Source organism: Thermobia domestica, chromosome 3 (assembly GCF_964235325.1).
Source record: "Thermobia domestica chromosome 3, izTheDome1.hap1.1, whole genome shotgun sequence".
Classification (NCBI taxonomy): Eukaryota; Metazoa; Arthropoda; class Insecta; order Zygentoma; family Lepismatidae; genus Thermobia; species Thermobia domestica.
The window spans coordinates 284,831,483-284,855,896 of record NC_137456.1 but is presented as its reverse complement, the minus strand read 5'-3'; the positions used below and the strand labels follow the sequence as shown (position 1 = coordinate 284,855,896).

Sequence of the window (24,414 nt, the reverse complement as noted above, 5' to 3'; positions counted from 1 at the left end):
ACTGAATTGTAGTCTCAGTTCCTCACATGTCTGGCTATTGTTCGCCTCAATTGCTGCCTAAAGATCTTCATTTTGTACATATGTTGGTCTTCCGGTACGTGGTGCGTCTTCGAGTGTTTCATCACCATCCTTAAACCTGTTAAACCACGCTGCACTGTCCGCATAGTCACGACACCCTCAACAAAGGCCTGCATTACTTTCGCCACGCTGCAGCGGCGTTTAACCCCAGTTTGAACTCGTACAGCATACACGCCCTTATGACGCTCTATGGAGGTCCCATGTTCACTCTGTCCTTCCGCAAGTTCATAGTGTAACTTAACTGCCACAACCAGGTAGTATGTTGTATATACCCACACCAACAACTGACCTTTGTCTTATCTCCATTCGCATTCAACTCACGGTGTGAGGGCAACTGAACACAGACCTCCACAAAAAGCTACAAAACTTTCTTGGTTACCTTTATAAATCGAATTAATTCTTCATATCGTTCATGAATACAAAATAACCGCAAGATACACTCTAACTTAATGATATTCTTAAAAGCAACACTTCAGTGACAAAAATGTCGTCACAAGGACACTTACGCTAGTAAAACAGCAGGAAAACTTAACGATGGATCCATATAAATACCAACGAACTCATTCTGCACCCCAGCTATTTGTAAGTATTCTGCTATTGAATTACTTGCTTGGAGAACATCCTTGTATGACACAGTCATTCTTGTGGAGCATGTGTCCCAAATAACAGCAATGTTATCAGGAAAATTTGAAGCGGCTTCATAAAACAAATCATACAATGTAGGCATGTTGACTGCAATTGAACTCTTCCCATCCTTATCTGAAAAGAAAGGGAAAAAAGTTAAATCTTCTTAACAAGTAATAACAAACGACTTCACTCCTTAGTTATTATTACTAATCTTAACATCTTAGAAAATTTTCGATCACTGGGTTTAGTAATGTGCGAACTATTAATTGTATATTCATTGACTATAATGTGGTGTATATATTATGGTCCATCAAATTTGTACGAAATTCACGTGGCCAGTCTGAAATGAAATGAGTAATTTACCTTTGCACAGCCAAGAACAGATTACAAAACAGTACAGTTCTGTTACCAATCCTCCAAAGAAAAAACACGCTGAATCTCGGAAAGAACCCACGGTTTGTAATTTAAGAGTATAAACCAATATATGAAATACAATAATCATTCCTTTTTTAATACATATATACAGCGTGAACTATTTAAAGTAACCCTTCCTTGTTACTTCTAAACAAATTGACAGAGAAAGCTGAAATTTTGTAACAAGTAACGAAGATCGTCATCAAAGAGCATAAAGCGAATGCGTGAAAGAAACTATGAAGCGCAATCAACATCTGGAACAGCATGTTGCGACACCTCAGTTCGACGTGAGTTGCGTAACCTGAACACCCGCGGTCGGATTGCAATGTCCAAACCTGTGTTGAAGGGAATGATGTCGAAAATATGCAAAATGAACCGTTGCTGATTAGAAATACGTAGTGTAGTTCAACGAGTCCTCTTCCACCTTATTTTCAACAGCAGGCTGCATTCATGTATCGTGGATACCTACAGAAGCTTAGTCTCCAATCTGTCTCCTCCCTAATGTGAAACATGGCGGTGGCTCTAATTTCAACGAGACAGGACCTTTGGGCGCGAGGTACACACTAAAAATCACAATTTACGACATATAAAGTAAGCTAGGCACTGAAAACTAAGCGGGAATCAAGATATATACATTCATTTCCTACACTTCTATCTTTATGTCACTTCATTTATCTATCTATTTTCTATCTCTATCTTATTTATTCATCTAAATTAAATAGTTTAATGCGTTTGTGGCATTTGTTGTCTAACCTCGTCATGGATTGATTTTTCGCTTGTTCACGATTCTTGTGCTTCAACATGTTAATCTAATTTTTATATTATATAAGGAAGCTAGGAAATGAAGGAATCAGACGGTGTTAATAATTTTGTTAATTTTAATTAAAACACATTGATTTATTTTTTTTTTCTTTTAAGTTACGTACATACTTACGAATATTACGAATATTTGTTTTCTTTTGTATTACGTTTGCCAAAGTTTTCTCTTCCTTAAGTCCAATAAAGAACTACCAATAAAAGATTTCCGCGCACTGAGTTGAGGGAAAGATGTTAATACAGGGTGTATAAGACATTGAGTTTAGGAACTGCAGTATGCCGTATTTCTGGTATCACTTTTTTTTTTTTTCCGTCCCATGGTAAGCATTTAATCTACATTAAAGAAAGTGGCAAAAGAAAAATAAAAGTTAAGTGTACATATATTGATCATTTAGACACTAAAAATGTGTTTGACATTCACACTGATTGCATAACTACAGTAGTAGGCCTGCTCTAAGTTCTTTAATGGAATAGGCTCACTATGTATGTAATGTAGTCAATCATATCTAGTCTGGTCTACTGACCTTTGGCTTGAAAAGTTAAGCACACTTAACTTTGGTTGAAACTTACCTTGATTCGAACTTAGTATTCAGCGCCTAACATAACGACTTTTTAATTTAACTCGCGCCCAAACGTCACGTACCGAATTTCAAGTATTCCATAGGTCCTGTGATACCCTCATTGAACGCATTACTGTTAGTAATTAAGTGAACAATTTTGGTACCCACGTGGATCTTGTGGTCCAGATGTTTCCGTCAATGATGAAATTTTCCAAAATGTCAATGCGCCAATTCACACAGATGGTGCTGTTGCGGCTTAGTTTCTTGAAGATCGCAGTGAACTACAGCATCTTCCCTGGCCTGCCCAATGGCTTGACTTCAACATTTTTGAATATTTATGGTAAATTCTGAAAGTCAGACACCGGAGGAAATATCCCCTCCTTCCTCGGTGACAATACTTGAGTGGTGCAATGCTTGAGGAGTGGTGCAGTATTTCTCTTGAACTCACTGTTTGCTAGTCCATATCTCGTGATAAATTTGACTTGACAATTTTCAGCATTAAGAAAAAGTTATGGTATGTGTTCTAAATGACCACCAGCAGCTTCTCTACAATGCTCAAGGTGTCGAAGTGTATACCGAACTACGGCTGTTAGTGTATCTGGCGTAATGGCAACAAATGAGTTTACGATTTATTTATTTATTTTTACGTAGATAGTCAATTGTTGCTGATTTTTGTCCATACACATCATTCTCGTCTAAAGGTGTCAAATCAAGAGACCGAGGTAGGTACTCAACAAGACCTCTTCGACCAACCCATCGTCCGGTAATTTTGTCGAGATACAACCTGACATCTCGATGGTAGTAAAGCGAGCCTCCGTCTTGTTCCCTATAAAAAAAAGTTCATCATTATCCAGGTTTTGGATAGCAGGCAAAATCCTTGTTTAAAGCATATCAAAATATGCATCACCACTTACGGTCTCCTCGAAGAAGGAATCAATCACACCACGCACTGATAGACCACATCACATAGCAAACCAGGTAGATTGACTGCCTTGTCCACATGAGCGTGAGGATTTTCAGAAGCCCAGTAGACACAATTGTGGTGGTTCACACACAATTGTGCCTGGTTGAATTGCGTCTCGTCAGTCCACACAAATCTTCCTGCAAATTCTGCATCCTCGCCAACTATTCAAAGTACTCCATCCTTCGATCTGGGTCGTCCTCATTCATCACGTGTAGCAGTCTTGGAATGTACACTCCATGTTGCCCTTTCAGAACGCGTCTTACACCTGACCGGTTCACTCTACTTTCGCGCGCTTCCTGGTTCATTGATTTTTGCTGTGATCGGGTGAAATGTTGCAACACCGCAGCATTGGACGCTGAACTTACAGCTGTTCGTGGTCAGCCAGATCTTTACTTGTGCGTATCTTAACTGTTCCGTCAGCTCAATTTATTGTGAATATGGGCAATTATTCGACGCGTTGGTGGCGGTGTTCCAAACTCTCTCTGCCGATGCCGTTCTACCTCGTGAATGTTCTCGTACTTCCCGCACCATTACAGTACAGCCTTGCGTTCAACAAACTATAAGTGAACCTTAGCCGTTGTTGCTATTCGACTGTCTTCTGCTGCACTGGCTAATATGTCTGGCTAATTTCACTACCAACCACCTGTGCATGCGCGGCATAAATCGCCAGTTCCCAACCACAACCAATTTAATACTTTACACTACACTACATATTAGATTAATGAGTGTAAGTAGTTTTGTTTAGAAATTATTTAATTAGAAAGAGTAAGTACATTTTTTGGACCCCTTCGACCAAAACAAGGACTTATATTAGAGAGATTGTACACGCCATCTTGTCCAGCAAATATTTACTTATTTTTTTTTGGGTGGAAGGGAATGAGATGCATTTTCTGCCTTGAATATAGACATGAACACTAGCATTACTCGACAATGCGGTCCCTCCATTTTTGTGGAGTTTTAGTAGTTTTATTTACTTACTAAGCTCAGGATTTACTTGAAGTTTTCACTGACCAACGTAAGTAAGACTATTATATAACCAAATGAGAAATATATATAACCAGAGACCGAGCGAGAGAGAGAGAGGAAGAAAGAAAGAGACCAAGCACTTTGATATGGAGATGAAGGTAAGTAATTTTATACCTCTTCCAACGAGCACAATACGAACAGAAGACAAAGTGATTCTGCCAAAAATGAACAAGCATATATACAGGGTGTCTACTGGAATACCAGAAAGTAAATTCATGACTTTTTCATGACTTTTCATGACCTTTTTGTTCAAATTTTCATGACCATGGCGATAAAAATTTACCATTAGTAATAATAAACTCCTACCATCAGTGGTGCATCGGAACTATGCGGGTTGCTAGTCTTAAATATCACTTATTGTGAATCTTAAAGAAAGAATCTGAAATTCTGCCGCCTTGTGCTCGAGCACAGAATAGCACTTACCTAAATACGGGCCTGCTCTTACCAGTGAATCACTCTATACTGTATTTGAAGTTTTAATTCTGAGTATAATTATCCATCTAGCAGAAATTTGTCTGAAATTAAGCATTCAGAGACTGCCCAAAGTCTAGAGATGCAAAAAAGCCGGCTTTTTTGAATCGATGGTTTTTTTCACATAAAAAGCCGGCTTTTTTGGGAAAAAAACGAGAATTTTGGAAATTTTGGCTTTTTTCATTTTTATGATTTTTCTTTCTAAATAGCTTTCTTATAGTATATTCTATAGTTAGATAAGAATTCCATGACCTATGATTAGATATCTTAGCTATAGTTAGATAAGAATTCTATGCCATATTTCGCTCTGAAATTCACCATCAAGATGGATGGAGCACATGTTTTACGAAATAAAGCTAACATGAAGAATGTAGTATTTGAGGATAATTTTTGAGGCTATAACTTTTGAGTTATCGACATTTTTTTTTTTTCTCTAGATCATTATAGTTTGTCATCCGTGTTTCATTTCCAAGAGCTTAGTACTCTAGCTTCTAGCGCAAAAGTTAAACTTATGATTTTCTATATATACGTCAAAGCGTACGTTTTTCAATATATCCGTCAAACTGTACTTCCACATTTCTGTTATACTGTAGCTGTGCAACGATTTAGCAATAATTTTCCGGATACAATCTTGAATACTAATTTACACAAATAATCAGCGGATTGAGAGAAGTACTTTGGGAGGGGTTTCTCTGATTGTTTCGTTTTCTAAAATGTTCTAATTTTATTTGGGAGGAGCTTGAAGTTTATGAGTACAGGCATAATATTTTGTTTCGTTGATATATTTAGCGATAATCTTCTGAATACAACCTTGAAGATCATTTTATACTGAGAATCAGTGGCGGATTTACAAGAGTGTTTTGGGAGGGGTTTTTCTTACTAGTGTTTAGTTTTTCTAAACATTCGTAATTTTTATTTGACGGGAGCTTAAAGTTTATGACTAAAGGCATAACTAATAGATATTTCCTTTGTTTTAGACATTCCGTAATTTTGGGGAACAGGCTTCAGTCCGAAAGACCACCCCTCTAACCTTCGCAAACCCGTCACTGCTGGTAATTAGTAATAATAACGATTTTAACGGTTTAAATAAAATTAACGATTAACAATAAGAAAGGAAGTCGGCCAACTCACAGTACACGCACTATTTCTACTTCACAGACGGAATGGTCGAATGCTGGGTTGAATCCCGAACTTCCCGATAAAAGCGCAAAAGCTCCACTCAGTCATGTTTGTTGTGCAGTTATATTTATCTTAACTTAAATATATTCCATAGTCCTTTTTCTTGGTGGGGTGCGAAGAGTTCCGTAATGATATGAAGGGTATGAGTAAAGAACATGGTAACCAACAAATTTTCAATTGCTGAGTTATGCAGCAGATGGACAGCAACGCATACCGCTTCGTTCAGTTCTTCATGTATAGTCTTATGTGAAAAATCAGCTTTCCGACTTTCAAAATGGATTGTGCAGCTGAAAATCTCTAATTTCTTAAAATAGTAAAATTGTGGGTTACCATGTTCTTGCCTCATACCCTTCATATATTGAATCTCTCTTGTTAAAAATTCAGAAAACTTGAGGACTGAGTAAACCGTGATGGTGGTTATATAAAACTATAGAATTTCAAGAATATACAGAACCAAAAGCTCTAGATGTGCAGCCTTTAAGTGTATCATATAAATCTAAGTATTTCTCTTATGTTTTATTTTAATTTTATTTTGTTCCAAAAAGAGGGTATGGAATATTTTGAAGTAAAAATACTACATAGAATTTTGCTAGTTGTTTATGTATTTTTTAAAAGAAGTATTTACTTTTAGGGTTGGCTGGTTTACACCAGCAGGGTTTTTTTTTTTTTTTTTTTAATAAACAACTGGTTTAAACCAAAAAAATAAAAAGAACGAAAAATGCGAATCGTGTGAACTTCATGGTAACGTTTCCACACATCAAACAATCTGCATTAGTTTTATTTCCTTTTCACCTTTTAATCAAGGTGTACCACGTTCAATTCTCGGTTGAACCACAAACCTTCTTTCATGCGTAAACCAAGTAGCGGTTCGGATGTAACTTTAAGCGAGTCTTCTCTTTGATAACCTCTGTATTACGTAAGGATGTTAAGCCTGAACATACGAAACGAAACCAAATTGTATATTTCTGCACGCCTGAATGCCTCTTATTTTATAAAGAAGGCAAGGTTGCTTAAATATATTGATAGAAATTGGCATAATTTATCGATTGCCTACGTAGCTTCCAACATTAGCTTGGATTGGACTTTCAATGATATGTACGTACTAAATTTGTAATTTAATACCTCAGTTTTAGCGTACTGATTATGATACGTTGACCTTTAAATTTTACATGCAAAGCAATAACAGGACTTTTCCGTTATTGATTTACATTTAGGTAATGACGGGATTTTCCCAATGGCTAGGGCGGGAGTTTCCCAATTTAAGAAATTTACTGACCGGACTTCTTTAAGCTTATGTGACCTCTTCCAGCATAACCCCGTTGTTACATAATAACATCAAGGTAAAACAAACTTATTTCTGTCAATATGTAATATAAATACATAAAGCAAAATATCTAAACCTAAAAAACCTGGTTTAACCAAAAAGAAAAAGCCCAGTTTAAACTTCCCGCAAAAAACGGGTTTTTGGCATTTTAAAAAACAACCATGCTTCTTCCCAACCCTGCTTACTTTTCCATATAGGAGGTTAAAAAATGCTTATTATATACATTGGTTAATCCTTTGGAATTCATAATGTAAATATGTTGAGAAGTAAAATTGTTTGAAATATCTTTTCGAAATTCATGGTTTATTTTCGAGGTTTTATATTATTATCGGCATCAATCACTAATTAAATGACTCTTTGTGTTATAGAGAAGCGAAACAAAATCTGCTTTATCAATTTAAAGCAGAATTTTGAAAAAAGCTCAAAATTTCCCAAGCAAAAAAGCGAAGCAGAAAAAAAACGTTTTTTTTTCAAAAAAGCCGGTTTTTCCGAGCCCTTGCATCTCTACCAAAGACAAAACAAATTATAAAAGAAATTCGTTTAAAAAAATAGATCATCAAATTTAAAATCTGCAAACTCACACGAATAATATTATTTGCATAAGTCTAAAGGCCCAAAAAATACACAATTTACATTTCTTAGAAGTAAAGAAATAGCAGATCAGAAAGTTGGACAGTAAAAAGTTGTTACTATATTACAGAGACTAGAAGATGAAATGGGGAGCAGCTAGGAAGACAGTAAAGTACCAGTTCGCCAGCACTAACTGGTGGGGGAAATTCTCACAATTACTGACCTGATACAACTGTTTCAGTACATGCAGTATGAGGTATAAAAGTATGAAGTATAAAAATATACTCTGAGATTTCAGATTTTCATGACCAGTTGGGTAAATAAAGGACTTTTTCATGGCTTTCATGACTACTAAGCAAAATATATGACTTTTTTATGACTTTCATGACCAGTAGACACCCTGATATAGTATTAAATTTACAAGTAAAGATATTTCCTGTAAACCAGTTTTCTTGGAGACGAGATAAAGTGGTGGGTAATAGCGAGAATAGTCTGTACTGTGAGGATTGATTTTGCGTGGTGGTTTGTGCACCAATCAACTGCACCGGACTTACGTCTCGTTCGGGGTTTGAGCCCCACGATAATAATAGGTTCCGTCCTTCATTGACTCGGTGTTGCTTAAGTAGGCAAAATACAACATCTTAAAGCGTTATTAGAAGTAATGGTTCATAATCATTTTGGTAGAAGAGAAGCATTTGTACTATGTTGACGTAATCAGATAGAAAGAGTCTCTTCATAAGTAATAAAACTCTGCAAACCCTATGTTTGTCACAACGGATATAATATACTGCATAGTGTTTTTTGGGGTGGGGTGGGGGGTGGGAATTTATCTCATTGATGTGGATGAGAATGAGAATTCATTCCTGATTTATTTCTTCGAGTAGTATCTCCTTTTCAGAACAAAATATTTTAAACTTGAAAATATATCTAAATAAAATCCTCTTAAAATAAATAAATAAATAAATAAAAATGGTCAGGTGGAAAGTTCAACGTATATACCTTGCAGATTTTGGAGGATTTTGAATCATTTGATAATTACATTTGCCCTGTTTTCACTGCTTTGTGGGACTATTCGGCATAGCTATGGTATAAAAGAAAATAATGGAATTGTTATTGCATTTCACTTGAGCACGAGTGGCAGAAATGTAAAATATTACGTAACTGGTTATTCAGTTAAACAGAAAAAGTTTATATATGGTCATGTCCCGCTGTGTTAGGAAATAACTGAACCAATTTTACGTACATAATTAACACTACTAATGATTTTGAAACAACAACAAAAACTTAATGCTTTACTCTGACTGGTCTAGAGACTTTCAAAACGTGCTTTTTTAACTCAAGGTGTAACAGAAGAGGGTAGCTAGCCATCATAATAACACGTGAAGGTTCCCAAATCATGATAGAGCGGCTATCAGCATGTCGTTCTCCTACTGTACGTCTAGAGGAGCTATTCCTCTGGAAGATGACGGATTCTGACCCAACCATCGATGAAGGCAGTATCGTGATTCATCACACCATGCAACGCTGTGCCATTGCTCAGCGGTCCAATGATTAATTCCAGTCGTTATCAATTATACCGTATGATTAACACTAGTAGACCTGTGGGACATCAGAGAGCCATATCTAAGAATGTACGGTGAACTGTGTGCTCAGATATACTCCTGCTTTGTCCACTGCTAAAATCTGTTAAAGTTTGCTACTGTGCCACCTTTTTCGCTATATCTTGTTGTATGAACCTCGAAAGTCTACGATGTCCGACATTTTTAATAAGGTAAGGCTGCGCCTCTTCTTGTGGTTTGGTTTGATGCTGGTTTCACTGTCTCTTTCACCATTGGAAGACACTAAGCACGACAGAGGGCGAAAACTCGACAAGTTGCGCTGTTTCCGAAATGCTGTTCTCAGCCGTATGACCACCCTACTAAACTCTTAATACATCGTTGTCATTCTGCATTGAACGAACAAGCACTACACTGACTAATCGAATGCGATCCTTGTCTCCGTCTGGCAAGCAGTTGTGCTGTGCCCCGTAGCTCTTACGTCAGCTCAATGATTTCATTCAAAAATATCGAATGGTCATAATGTTTTCGCTGGTCAGTGTATATTTTGTTGACTTTTAGTTTACTGAATAATCGCTTGGATGCTGCCATTTTCACAGGCAAAAAGTGAGATATACATATTTTTAACATCACATAATTTTAACATCTTAATATCATAAAATTAATCTTCGAAGCTTAAATCGTCCCTTTTTAGTTGCCCCCCCCCCCCCGCGTTGCAAGCCCGTTAGTTATGCCATTTGTCCACACTCATGGAAATCGATGAGTTCAGAGAACTAGATCTGCCAACAGCCAGTTAATACACTGCTACAACTGAACAAAAGAGAATACGAACAAGTAATATGACTCTTGCTGCAGACACGAGCCTCGGTTTTTGCATTGTTGCAAAGTATGGGATCTCGTAAGAAAGCGAGGTGGAACTCATTCAAAGCGAATAACGTTCGTATCTTAGTATGTATTCACATTTGCGAAACATTTGAGGCACTTGTATCATTGAAAGAAGATAACCTATAAACTTCCTAACGTAAATTGGTTTATACGCGTTATATTAACATTCTTTTATTATATTGTAGGGCTACCGCCGGTATCTTCGTAGCCTATAATATACGCCACTGTTCTGTCATCGTTCTCATGCGACAACCGCCCTTCTTTAAAACGTTTAAACTACGGAAACATTCGTGCGCGTCTTAAACAATTATCGACTTTTTTCATAGACTCGAATGTCTCCGTGGCCTCTTCCCCGACTAAAACGTGAAGTCGAATCCCTGGTCGTTGTTCCACTGCGATTTCGTGACATAACAACGTTGGCCCACGACGGTTGCACGTCTACTACTTAACAGGCTGCTCACAACCGTCTTATTAAGTGAATGAATGAATTGTCGTCAGTTTACCTACCCCCATCTGAGGGGGGGAGGAGGATGGCCGTCTAGCCAAAGGCTACTTTGTCATGTAATTATATTTGTTATTCTTTGATGTGTGAATAGCGAGTAGGCACATCTCATCTGCCTTGATCCAAGCGAAGCACTTTAGACGTAATGTGGTTAGGAGTCGAATTGTGACGTAAAGTACAATGTTCCAAATGTCAGGATTTATTGATGTTCTTGTTGATTTTCGAGTTTCGCCAATGCCTGTCGATTTTGAGTGATTTATGTTAATTTACATGGGAGGGGGGGGGGTTTGGAAGTATATTTTTATTATTTTTTGTATAATTTTATTTTAAGGTAGTGTACTTGTCTTCTTTCTTTAATATATATATATATTTATACTGTATATAGGGTTGCCAGATTTAGTAAACCAAAAACCGGGACACCAGTTTCAGGCTAAGGGTTCCTGCTAATTTGGTCAGAATCAATCAATTACCGGTACCTGTCTTCCAGCTCATTCTATACACAGCTAATACAAATGAAGCTCCACAAGGGATGTATAAAGAATGTGAAAAGATAACATAAGAAGAGCTGCCTTGTGTCCCTTATTTCGAATTCCGATTTGTTGTGTTTTAACATGTCCTAGATATTCCACCAATTACGATACACCCTGCTCTTAATCTATGATTGAAGGGATACTTTTTTTCTTTGTTGTGTCATCGTCTCAGTCTGAAACACTATCCTAAAAATACAAATTTAGCACTTAACAAGAAAAGATACATTTACGCTAAATTCAAAGCGATAAACAAAAAATAAATCTCTTTAAAGATTTACGCAGGTTCTCCAAAAGTTTGGCAGAAAAAAACAGTATGAAAATTAAACAAAACATGTATCTTTATATGTTTAACTACTACTTCTTGTCCTAGAGTAAGTTGTAACGGAAGTTTGACCTAAAAGTTACTAAAAATTTGACTTCACACTACAAGGAGAAATACATTCAATTTATTTTACTTCACTTGCAAAGGTATGTATGCATTGGATAAAAACCTTGATTGTAAAATTGTTCCTTAGAAGATGGCATACAGGACGAAACAGTTTAAATGCTGTTAAGATGCAGCGACTAACATCAGTATCGCCATTGTTGATTACAATTCGAACAATAAAGCAGTTCTGCGCTGCCAATTGAAGTATAAAATAACTAGTAGTTAAAGCCCATCACCAGAAAAAGACTTCCTTCTCTATTGAAAGTGATATTTAAGAAATTATTGCCAAAGCATATACCCCTCTTGAATATTTTTAAAAATCTTTTTTTTTTTTTTTTTTTTTTTTTTTTTACCCTCCGAAATAAGACGAAAAAATAGATGTGATTTTCAAACTACTTGTTTTTTGTTTAGTAAAATTAATTGGCTACACAGATCTTCTGAAACCCTCACGTTTTTAGCTGATATATTAGTTCTTGCTGGTTTGTTCAATCTGAAGAACAAAAACCGGGACACACAGGCGTCCCGAAAACCTTTTTCGAGACAGTTAATTCTTTCATTGAAAACAGGGACGTATGGCAACCCTATATATATACACACATGTGTGTGTGTGCGTATGTCTGAAAAAGTTATTGATTATGCCGTAAATTACGTTCAGGAGGTTCTTAAGTCTTGTCAAGGGTGCTGTGCTGATAGCCTATCTTTCACAGGGAAGCTGAGGTGGAAGAGATTTAACTTGGAGATTTTTCGTACCGGTATATCTTTCGTTTACTCTGAGAATGACTTCTCGTATGTGATCCAGTTTGGAGTTTTCGTATAGATCTTGTGCTTTGCTTCTGAAGTCTTGGTATGCTATTCTCAGAAAATAATATTCAGGTTTTCGCAGTAGTTTGATGTCATCGTTGTATAAAATGTGGCCACAAAGAAGAATGAGGGGGGGGGGCAGGGTTTTGTGTAGGCGTAGTTTTCTTGGCAGGTTTAGTGGCATCCTGTTGAGAAGAGGCTTGATCATATGTATGTATTTTACTGCCCATGTCTTTCCTTCTTCTATGTGGTTTATGAGTTAGAAAACGATCCAGGATGATGCCTAAATATTTCGCTTTTTGTAACAGTTTTACTGTTTTGGCATCATTTTTTATGGTTCGGTGTTTATCTTTTTCTTGTTCCAACGCCATTAGGATGGAAGATTATTATTTGTGTTTTGGATGCATTTAGGGTGACCATCCATTTGTCACACCATCGTCTGAATGCATCTTTTTGTTTTCCAACCTTTGTAGGATATAATGAATTGCTATGAGTCCAGTAAGCGGTGTCGTCAACATATAGAATATATAGCAGTGGTTGTCCCTTGAGGCACCGCTGTGGCAACTGCTATTGGCACTGATTGTTGGTTTGCAATTCGTATGCAGGTATTCCGTTGTAGAGGAACTGGGAAACCCATTTGATGAAGTAGTTGGTAGTGGCATCATAGTTCATTTGTACATAAGCCTATCACTTTTAACGTTATTAAATGAAGAGGATAGGTCCATGAAGGCCGCCCATCCTTTGAGTGTCTTTTCAATAACATTTACGATACTCAACGGTACTGTAGGTTGGGAGAGGTCGGGGTGGAAGCCAGACTACTGTGGATTTAAGAGTTGCGTTTCGGCTATGTATTGATGCATTCTGGTAACTATGATTCTTTCGAGCACTAGAAGTATTTGTGAGAGCGATAGGCCTGTAGTTATCCGTTCATTTCTTGTCTTTACCCGTTTCAGCCGTAACAATAGTGGTGGCCTTTTTCTATTGTCTCGGGATATATCCAGATTTCAAGCTGGCAGTGTATGTTTTTTTCAAAGCTTGATTTGTGATTTTGTCCAGACCTGAAGCAGAGTTTCTACGTTTCTTTACGGTAGATCCCACTTCGCTGGTGCTGATGTTTGCTAGTAATGCAGGTGGGGTTGCCAGAGTGCTGCTCTGATAGGTCGGCTTCTGTGCCATCTTGGTGATGTTGAAGAAATTGATTAGTTGAGCGCTATTCAAAATTTCTATTTATTCGGCAATGCGTGGTGTGTGACATTGTGAGGAAAATTATGTTATTCTTCTGTGGATATGGTTTGCTATCCGTCTAATATGTCTACATTTTTTTTTTTTTTTTCTATTTGGATGGTTTTCCAGTAAGCTTTAGAGTATTTCTTGAAGAGGACTTCAAGTTTCCCGCAAGATTCGGCGAATTTTCTTCCCTGAATTTCTTGATGTTCCCTTTTATTTTGTGCTAAACGTCAATAGCTGTTTTGTTTCTGCTGTGTGCGTTTGTTTTATAGTCTTTGTAGCATTCTTTTATGTCAAATTTTCTCTATTATTGGTGTAGGAGGCGCTTTTCGTTGACATCTTACTATTTCCACTGGTATGAAGTTGTCCGGTGCTACTTGGAGAGTTTTGATTATGTGATTGTTAGCTTCTTCTATTGTTTGTGTATCCTTTATTTATAATTACACGTTGTAAGTTCTTGTGGGTGTAGTTCCTATATCCGTCCCAATCTGCTACTTTGAAGTTCAGAATTTGTTTTAAGTATCATGTTTTAAGTTTTTGAGATTGTTAAGTTCAAGAGTGAGCCCCAGTCTGAGGTGGTCCGATAACAGATCACTTGTCACTGTGCGCTATATAACACGGGCATGACAAGAATTTTGTTCGGATATAAATCTTCTCCAGGTTGTCCCGCCGGACTTGTGGGTTCAGATAGCTTGATGTTCATGTAATTATTTTGAATTAAATATTGAAGTAAGTGCTTTAAGTTATTTATCATGATATCCACAAGGAAACTACTGTATGTTGGATGTTCAGATCGGTCATGAGCATGGGGCCAAGAAGGGTTGCTAAGTAATTTAGGAATGAGTAGCAAAGTTGTATAAGATCTCTGGGTTTATTGTACAGAGTTACTATTGTTATGGGTTGGTGATATCGTTAGAAGGATGTTTAAGTATTGGAATTTTGTTATAGGATGGACTATTGTGGATGAATATAGCTTTGCCTCCACTGGAATTTTGGAGTTCACTGCGAATGTATTTGTAGCCTGGAATGTAGAATGAGATTTTGTTGTTGAGTTTAGTTTCGCTGACGACGGCAACATCTATTTTGTGATCCTGGCATCGGGGCTTATATTGGTGGCTTTGTCTCTTATCTCCTGAATATTGATAAATATTAATTATAGCTGGTTTGTACGTTTTAATTGGTGTTCTTTACTTGGTGGTTGTTGTTCATGGTAGCTGGTTGCTCCTTAACAACCATTTTCTTTCTGTATGTGTTCTTGTTCTGGATTATGTCAGCGTATGTGACACAAATGCGTCCACCACTGGAGGTTATGTTGTTGATACGTTTTTGTAGGATTTCTTTGTTGGCCCTAATGATGGATGTTCTAGATTTGTTTACGTTTCCTGAGGTAATGCTAGTTTGAGAACTATGATGGTCCAAGATAGAATTTTTGTGTAACTTCATTTTCCTTCATAGCAGATTCTATGACATCTGTTATGGCTGGCTTATTTATGGTTGCTGTGTTGAGGATTTTTCTGTATCTGATTCTTCTATTACTTCTTCCTGTGGTTGTAGTGGCCAAAATGTATTTGCGTATCTGAATTTTTCCAAGTCTATAATAGGAAGTTTGGCAACAGTGCATTAGGAGGAAAGAGAGTGAGTAATGAAGCGTTCCCTACATAACCCGTTGTTTAAAATATTCAACTCTTATCTTGTTACTTAATGTAATGTTACCAAAAATATTATAGTTTCATTATCGTTAGAATAAATTTATTTATTTTTACAATAATATAATGACTCATCTGTAGTGTTCCTTCAATGCGTGTTTCCTAGTCAATATTTCAATTGTGTCTAGCGGGCAGAGAAGTTAAATTATTTTCCTATGCAGATCATTACATATTATTACAGTAGAAGTGACTTTTTTTAAACATCTTATTAGCTACGAGCTCTTAACCTTTGTACCTTATATAAGGATGCTATAAGAACTTTTGTTTTTCATTTATTTACAATGTACCACTACCAATTTGTAACAAGTATGTAAAGATCTGCACAGGAAAATAATTTAAGCCCTCTGGCCTGATGAAAATTGCACGATAAGACTCAACTGAAATATTGGTTAAAAACGAGCATTAAAGGAACATTACAGCAAATCATAATATTGTCACTGCAAATGTGTTCCATACACTCACTAAGTAATTGTTTATTTTTTTTAGCGTAATAGATAATCAGGTTAATTACAATATAGCCATGTCCTAGAACGTTAGAATGAATGGGTTAAGTACTGTATCGTCGCACCAATTTTAGGAAATTTACCGGGACAATTGGAGAATTTATTTAAATTTGTAAGGAAGAATGAGTGAAAGTCAGGTAAGGGGAATAGTAAAAGTTAAGAAAGTAGTTGTATTTGTTGCTTATTTTTGATGTTGTAAGCGGCACTGTATGTGGAGGCGGATGGACTAATTCGCGGAGAGGTACACTTTTTAACATTACGGATCCATAGATTGTACAATGTACAGAAAGATTTGGTCAAGTTTTTAATTTACCCATTTCATGTCGAGAACAGAACCCAACCAACCCCTTCGGGGCTTCTAACCCGTTTCTACAACAACTACAAATAGGGAAGGCCAGGGAAATAAGAGACAAACGAGGTAATACGAGACAAAAAAATCTAGAACTTGTATTGATTTCTTGAGGAACTGGAAAAAATATATGTGATTGTACGAAAAAAATTAAACCTGCTGATGTATTAACACATTTTTCCAGTTGCTTTTTCATGCCAAAAAATTACGAAAAATTCAGTTATAAAGTCATTAGGGGTAATAAGAGACAGGGCTCTCACTGCTCATGCAAGTAGAATAGAAAATGAGTGTGTTTTAAGAAAAAACTTCAGACAATTCTGAACAATTTACTTTTTTCAGATCTGAAATATGTACATAGGCCCTATGTTCCCGAAATATCAAGATTTAAAAAATGAAATTCAATAGTCTGTTCGGAAAATTTCCTAAGTATTAAATATTAAAAACCATTGAAACAAAGAATAGTTGCGTTTTACGTAATCTAGATACATCATGGACAAAACACACAGTACCAAATAAAAAAGAATGCTGACAAGAAATTTTCTGGGGAATGTCGAACAATGAACTTAAAAAGTGCCTAAATTCGCAATAAAGAAAAAAAACACCACATTTGAAAAATAGTTTTAGCTAACTTAAATGGATTGAAAAAGCTATTAAATTGTAATCATACAAGAAGAGAACATTGAAAAATGTTGTAAACCTATTGTTGAATTTTATGTAAAATGTAGCCTATGTAAAAAACTATATTTTCGAAAAATATGTAAGATTAGTATTAAACCTTTTACGACGTACGAATATATAAAAAATGTCGAACGAATATATAAAAAATGTACGAAACGAGTTTCGAAATGTTACGCTAGCCTATGTAAACTCCAAGTTAATATTTAAAAACCTCATAAATGTAATTTAAACTTTAGTATAACATAATTATAGCAGGTAGACCTTATTAATTATCTTAGGCTGGACCACTTAAACAAACATAGGAAAAATGTATAGGCCAAAAAGAACTGTTGGCATATAGGCATGAGTTTAACAAATGTTAAGAAACACACACCTAGGCCTACCAAGAGAAGAGGAGTCATACTTAATCTTTCTGTTTTGGTTTCAAAAGTCCTTTCTCACTTTGCTATAAACACAACGAATTTTTTGGAGCTATCCTCTGGAAATCTGGAATGGCCCATTTCCATCCAGTTTGATAGGTTCATAAAACACAAATTTGGATGTAATTGTTTGAATATCATCGTAGGCAGCCAATTGAAACCACTTAGTTCATTTTTCAAAAATTTAATCTTACATGGTTTTTCATCTGGGAAAGCAATATCCCTTCCAACATAACAGTCAAAATCGTAGTAAATAGCGTAATACATTTCTAAGCAAGATTCTGCTCTGGTTGGACCAATTTTTTCTGGCAAACTTTCACCAGTTGATGATGAAATTAGTTGATTCCAGGCATATTCTCAACTGTCACTATCTATGCATAGACTCTGACTGGATTGCCAGAGTAGAAATTTTCCTATTTACTTTCTATATACAAAAAACTAGCAGGACATACTCGTCACATGCGCTACATAAACATAAAGTTGAACTAGAGTAATAAGAGACAGCTGTCTCTTATTACCCCTTCAAAATTTCTAAAAGGGGTAATAAGAGACATGCCCTCAATTGACCTGAAATACAATGTTTCAGCATTTTTCAAAATTTCACATCAATCTTCATAACCTTAGTCACAAAGTTACATATTAATCATTTCCCCATTTGTAACTCACTTTTCACAATAAAATAAAAACTCATATTAGTTCATAAGTACAAGTGGGGTAAGAAAGTAAAGGTATTGACGGTTTCATTACTTATTTTTTATAGTTTTGATTTGATATTTAGGATATTTTTTGGCCGTGTCTCTTATAACCCCTGTCTCCCCTACTACTACTTATACTATGGATCCGTATAGTAATATTGCACGCCTAATATAACGTAAGTTAATATAATCGAACCAAATATAACAGAATGGAGTAAATTTTCGTACTTTTTTCGATTTTCAAATTGGTCCGGCGATACAGCACTAATGCCGAATGAATTTTGGAACATTAGTTTTTAATATTAACCCTTAACGAGTTTTCGTAACCATTTGGTTACACATGTTTTGATCTTGCCTATTGCGTTTGAAGACTATTATTTTTAGGTATTGTTCCTTGTGGTTATTTGTGTACATACTTTCCGCGATCCAGAGAAGCTATTACCTCCTGGTGACAACTCTGGTAAATTTTACGCGGAAGGTAGTCTGTGGATATATAGTTTTGCAAGCAGTGCCGGAAACAGACAGAAAAGATAGTGAACCGTTAAGGGTTAAATATATGGTTAGATTTACTATTGTCTTCCATATAATATATATATATTTTTTTTAAGTATATGTGCGTGTCTAATGCCCCACGGTCATGTACCGAGGCAAAGGGAAATGATGATGATAGTGAATGCAATAGTGAAATGAAAAGTCTAGTAGAAAACGCAAGAACCCTGAGAAAATCCACGCACATAGTGTTTGTCCACAACTGGCACGACCTGGCATCGAACCATGGAGCACCACCCCAGATGACCCCTTCTGGTTCAGTGTTCCAATTACTGTTCTTTACGTTTACGTTATCAAATCACTTATAATCGCAATATTTAATCATGATTGCCGTGAACTGTAATTATTTCAAGTCCATTAATCTGTACTATGAAATAGATCCAAACTAAATATTGAATAAAGGTGTTTGTGCCACAGAACACCTCACTAGTTCGTGTTGAGTAGTTTAATTTCGGTCAGTTCAAAATTTTTAGTACTTAACAAATAAGCAAAAAATCCTAATACTCAAAAATACAAGTTGTTTACCAACGTCGACCTTACACCAAACCGTAACCTCAGGTCAGGACAATTTCGGATAGCTCTACTTATATTAGGTACATACCTTTATGTAGTTTAGTTTTGTAACATATTAGGTTGAAACATCGTTGACTATTGCAACAATTGCGCAATTGACATTTCGGATACAATTCTAATTACGGAGGACCAGAATTTTTTCCTAAAAATTCATACTTTTTTAAAAATATAACTATAGTATAATTTTGGTTAGGTTAGGTTACATTACGTTCTATTTAATATCATGGTTTGTATTGGTCCCCCACCATTAGAATTAATCTGACAATTTTAATGACAAGCATGATTACCCAAATGAGATTGTAAAGAGTGAGAACCTATTTGGGAAACGCCCATGTGCATTTCAGTGATGACGGGTGGAATGTAATTTGGACGCTATTATAAAAGTACAATGGTAGCTCTTTTACTAAATTTATTAAAACGAAATTTCCATTTTCATGATCTTTAGGGTAAAGGAGAGGGCTGAGCAATAAAACTGAATGATTATGAAATTGATGGAATGGGAATGTAGGAGAAAAGGGTAAGATCTCGGAAAAACCCACGATATCGTTCACTACAAACTAAAATGGCCTGATATTGAATCAAGGATCTTTGCATCAGCATCAGAGGTTAGCACACCACCACTGACTTGTGAGATACGTACCCTTACTTACCTGAATTGACATGCGCGTTATTACCTCATTTTAATGATACCATAAGCACAAATTAATATCATATATTGATCTTTCTTTGTAAAGCAATGATTTAACCACGAACTTTGTGTAACCATATTCTTAATCGGCACCTTAGCTTCAAACATAGGCAATAACGAAGTGAAGCTCTTTTATTAGTGCAGACATCTAAGTAGAATACTCAATACGAACAAAGTACTATAAATATTATTGCATTTTACTTTTTTCTATTGCTTCATACAATATCTAATATTGTCTAGTGGGTGGAGCTATATCAAGATTTAAACTTTAAAAGGGTATGTTGACATATGAAGTTAATTTTATAACGAGCACTTGACATTCGCCTTAATTATCGTCACAATGATTATCATCATATTGATATTATTTCCACTAAGTTCAAGAAATAAATGTTATTAATAGACGCTCTTCCCTGGAAGGAAGATGTCCGTGCTGCTTATTACGTAAATAAATAAAACACAATTCGGCATAAATAACAATGTTTTACGATTTATTATCACTATTTAATTACTGATTTTATGAAAGATAAGAGAAAGTTGCTATAAATTCACTTAAAACACATTTTTATCTTCTAGTAACACTGAATACTTGTTTCATGACGCGCAACCTGCTACTACAATGGCTACTCCAGGTTCCAGCTCCATGAATGACGCTCATTTGACAGACTCGCTGAAATAGCCATCAATAATATGCATATTACCCTACCTGGATAACCGGGAATTGAGCTGACTTCTCCAAGCCCTTCCATCACCACTAACTGTAAGGTTAAGTCCCTCAATTGCCACAAATCAACCTTTTCTCCAGTCCGAGATCCAAAATATTTTTTCCAGTCTCCAGCAGGGCACAGAAATCCATGAACAAACAAATGTTCGCCATTGGCCAAAACAGACGAAATTTTCTGCTTCCAGCAAGCAACTTCACTTGTTCACAGAGTAAACAAATGCAAAGCGACTGACAGTGTTGCCACGCCTTAACTACACAACAAATAAATTTCATGTGTTATCATCATCATTATTATTATTATTATTATTATTATTATTATTATTATTATTATTATTATTATTATTATTATTATTAGTAGTAGTAGTAGTAGTAGTAGTAGTAGTAGTAGTAGTAGTAGTAAATAAATTGTAATTCAACATAATCATAGCGTAAAAGATATAATCCGGTGATGACGGATAAATATTTTACGAATATTCCAAATATAATAATGGACTATATGCACTGAACAGCCGTGCATGAAATACAGGAACACTTTGGGTAAAAAGATTAATTTCAGACTTTCTGATTTAAGATGTAGTGCTTATACAGTGTCCTAAAAGTGATGGAATATTAGATGTTTATCATATAGAATACTATGCAGCCGTTTTCACTCATTCGATTTGGTCGCACGGCTAATCGACTTTTTTTTTTTCAAATTCTCTTAAATCGAATTAACTGGGTCGAATCTGATTATTGGATTCTGTTCAATTATTTCAACCAAAATTGAATGCTGCTTGTCGATTTGGTCTACCCTGAGCTATTCTAAATTGGCCAGCTGTTTCTTTCTAATATTTGCAAAAATAAACTAATTTTAATGATATGCTACTTTATAGTGAAATTGTTTATTTTCGTTACTTCACGTTTACGTGTTGTTCCAGTAATTTTTATTTTAGTACATAATTTGGTAAATAGTTAATAAATATTTGGTAAAAATCGTTCTTTGTATTTCATAGGCACTCACTTTTCTCATACAGTTCGATCAAATCATTATTCCCAAAACGGACAATGTAGGTATGGCTACTCAGTAGTATAGAATCCACCTCTGGTGCAAGGAACCCCTAATTCGACTCCAGGCTATGTGAGTTTTTGGTGAACAACATCGTGTTGTCGGTTTTATTGCGTTTCCTTCAAGATTCCTTCAAGATTCTCCTAATTTTCAATCTACCTACATAATCATGAACGTAGGTTCGAAGTGAAAGATTTCACTTCAATTTCTCAAAACGGAACATTACTTCAAGATACATGTGAATCACTGCTTTCAACTCAGAACTTTTCCATAAATAGGTTATCTAGCCTACTACGCTGGTCAAACAGATCGAATAGACCTAGAAAATAGAACCTCTTTCAGTTGACAGCCGATTAGTCGCATTCTATAAGTAGGGGAAAGTGGGGTACAATGAGACACATTTTTCGTATGTATTAACTCTTGTCTCATGTAAGATATTAAAATAAAACAAATACTGAACAGAAGGTTGGAGTGTTGGCTATCATACAATATTGGTTATTTTGGTTTAATGTTAATCACCTATGGCCTACTTACTCATAAACAAAATATGACAATTTGCCTCACTGTACCCCACTATTAGGGTGCAGTGAGACATACACATACTTAAATGTTTCGATCTTTTTTACCAACTTCAACGTACATCCAATAGATGAAAATCAACAGAAAATGATATGTACGACATTTGACGTTTGATTTCCCATGTGTTAATGGTTGTGGTAACTTCAGTTCGTTATCATTTGTGTTTACAGTTGCAATATCCTGGACAACTGGAAAAATAGATTTTTCGTATATTTTCCCACTTTTTCGCAGAAAGCTAACTATATAGTTATTGTTATCAACTTCCAGTTTCAGAACCTTTCCAAGAACCTTTCGTCAACTGGAAAAGCACGTCTATAACAGTTTTGTGGAACGCAGTCACTATATTTCCATATAGTCATAGCCTTTTGATAAAAATGACAAGGCAAGAAGCGACCTTATAAATGGAAAAACTTTGACCAAGATGTTGCATCATCCAAGAATCTACGCAAAATGTTTGAAATGACTTAAAACTCCAACATTCAACGGTTGTAAACGATGAGATGTGTGTGGGGGGCATGGGCGGAATTAGCAATTGTCTGCTGAGGGGCACACTTTTGACTGTTGGGCGGCACGGTAAACACAAATGAGAATTGAAGCGTCTTATAAGTGCCATTTTTATTTTTTGTCAAAAAGTTGAGGGGAAGGGCAATGCCCCCATAACTCCGCCCATGGTGTGGGGGAGATTGGAATGACAGATACTCCAGACGCTTTGGCTAATTCCAACGCTTCCAGAAATAAGCAGATAAGCTAAAACTGCAAAATATCTTAAATAGACATCAATCTAATTTTCAATCAGGCCTATCGTTAAACAGAAATATAACTAGGCCAATTACAATCTTACAAATGCAATTATTAATCAAATAAAGGTTGTACGAAAGCTACCAATATTTATAAACACAAAACAACTCCTAAATTATAATAATTGACTAGCTGAACCTGCGCTCTCTACATAGCGCATCATTCACATATGAGCATGAATCTCCTCACAATACCTGTACGTGTCCCTTTAGACAAACAAGTTAAAGACGTCTTGATAAAAATCGGCAAGGGGTACCATAAAGGGGATATTTTTTGGATTATTTTTTTAAATATCTTGCACCGTTTGCAACATTGAATCTACTTCCAGTTGCGTTTCCAATTCATGTGTGATCAATGTTTTCCTCCTTCTTGCATGCAGTATGTAATAATCAAATACATTACATACACAATTAATTATAATGCCAGTGATATATGATGTTCGTTGGGCAATACAGTCCAGATAATCAAAATTCATCTTAGCCTGGAGAAATGGTTATCCTTCGTTTTCATCATGATTTGGTCATGAAAAAAATGTCTGAACAATATGCAACCCCTACATACATCTATATTATGTTGGGATGTATAACTCATAGAATATGATGCTCTTTTTCTAAAAATGTCAACACTTCCATTGTAACCCTAAAAAATAAAGGTAGAGATAAAGATAAAGATAAAAAATAATGGCCATGTTTTTTAAATATTCAATTAGAACTGGACAATCTACACAAAAATAAAACCAACCAGCGAGAACAGCACGCTTCTAGCACTTGAGGTTTTCGAGATCTCATTGTCGAAAGGATTGGGGACAAACCTATAAACTAAGCATTTAAATATATAGACTAACGCCGTGTCCAAAAGTCCATAGTGCACACTTCGAGGATGCACACTCGAAGTCTACGAATGGAGTGCACACTAAATAGTGTACACTTCGTCAAATTAGCTTTTGATCCGCACTTGCTTACAGCGCCTAATGGAGGTGGAATATGGAACACTGAAAACAAAAGAAGAGAGAATTTCGCGTACTACAAAAAATAGACATGCTTTTTTTTAAATGTAGGCCTATGACCTTCCAGTTATGTTACAGATAAATATACAGTACAGATTGACAATATGGGGTAACCATGAAATGACTTAAGAGTTCTTTTCATGTATGC

General features: G+C 35.9%; 1 protein-coding gene across 2 annotated transcripts in view; it reads right to left on the bottom strand.

Annotated features, from left to right (window-relative positions):
- Aasdh (Aminoadipate-semialdehyde dehydrogenase) overlaps window positions 1-21,060 on the bottom strand; it is a 76,855-nt gene extending 55,795 nt beyond the window's left edge. The window contains exons 1-2 of one of the 2 annotated variants that reach the window (XM_081752514.1): window positions 20,821-21,060; window positions 585-837 (exon numbers count right to left, since the gene is read on the bottom strand). In XM_081752514.1, coding sequence (XP_081608640.1) covers window positions 585-837; window positions 20,821-20,863 — 296 coding nt within the window. In that variant the 5' untranslated portion in view covers window positions 20,864-21,060. Of the gene's footprint in view, window positions 1-584; window positions 838-20,626; window positions 20,652-20,820 lie in introns of those variants that run through there. The other variant, XM_081752515.1, reaches the window with a different exon arrangement.
- Between the last annotated feature and the right edge of the window lie 3,354 nt (window positions 21,061-24,414).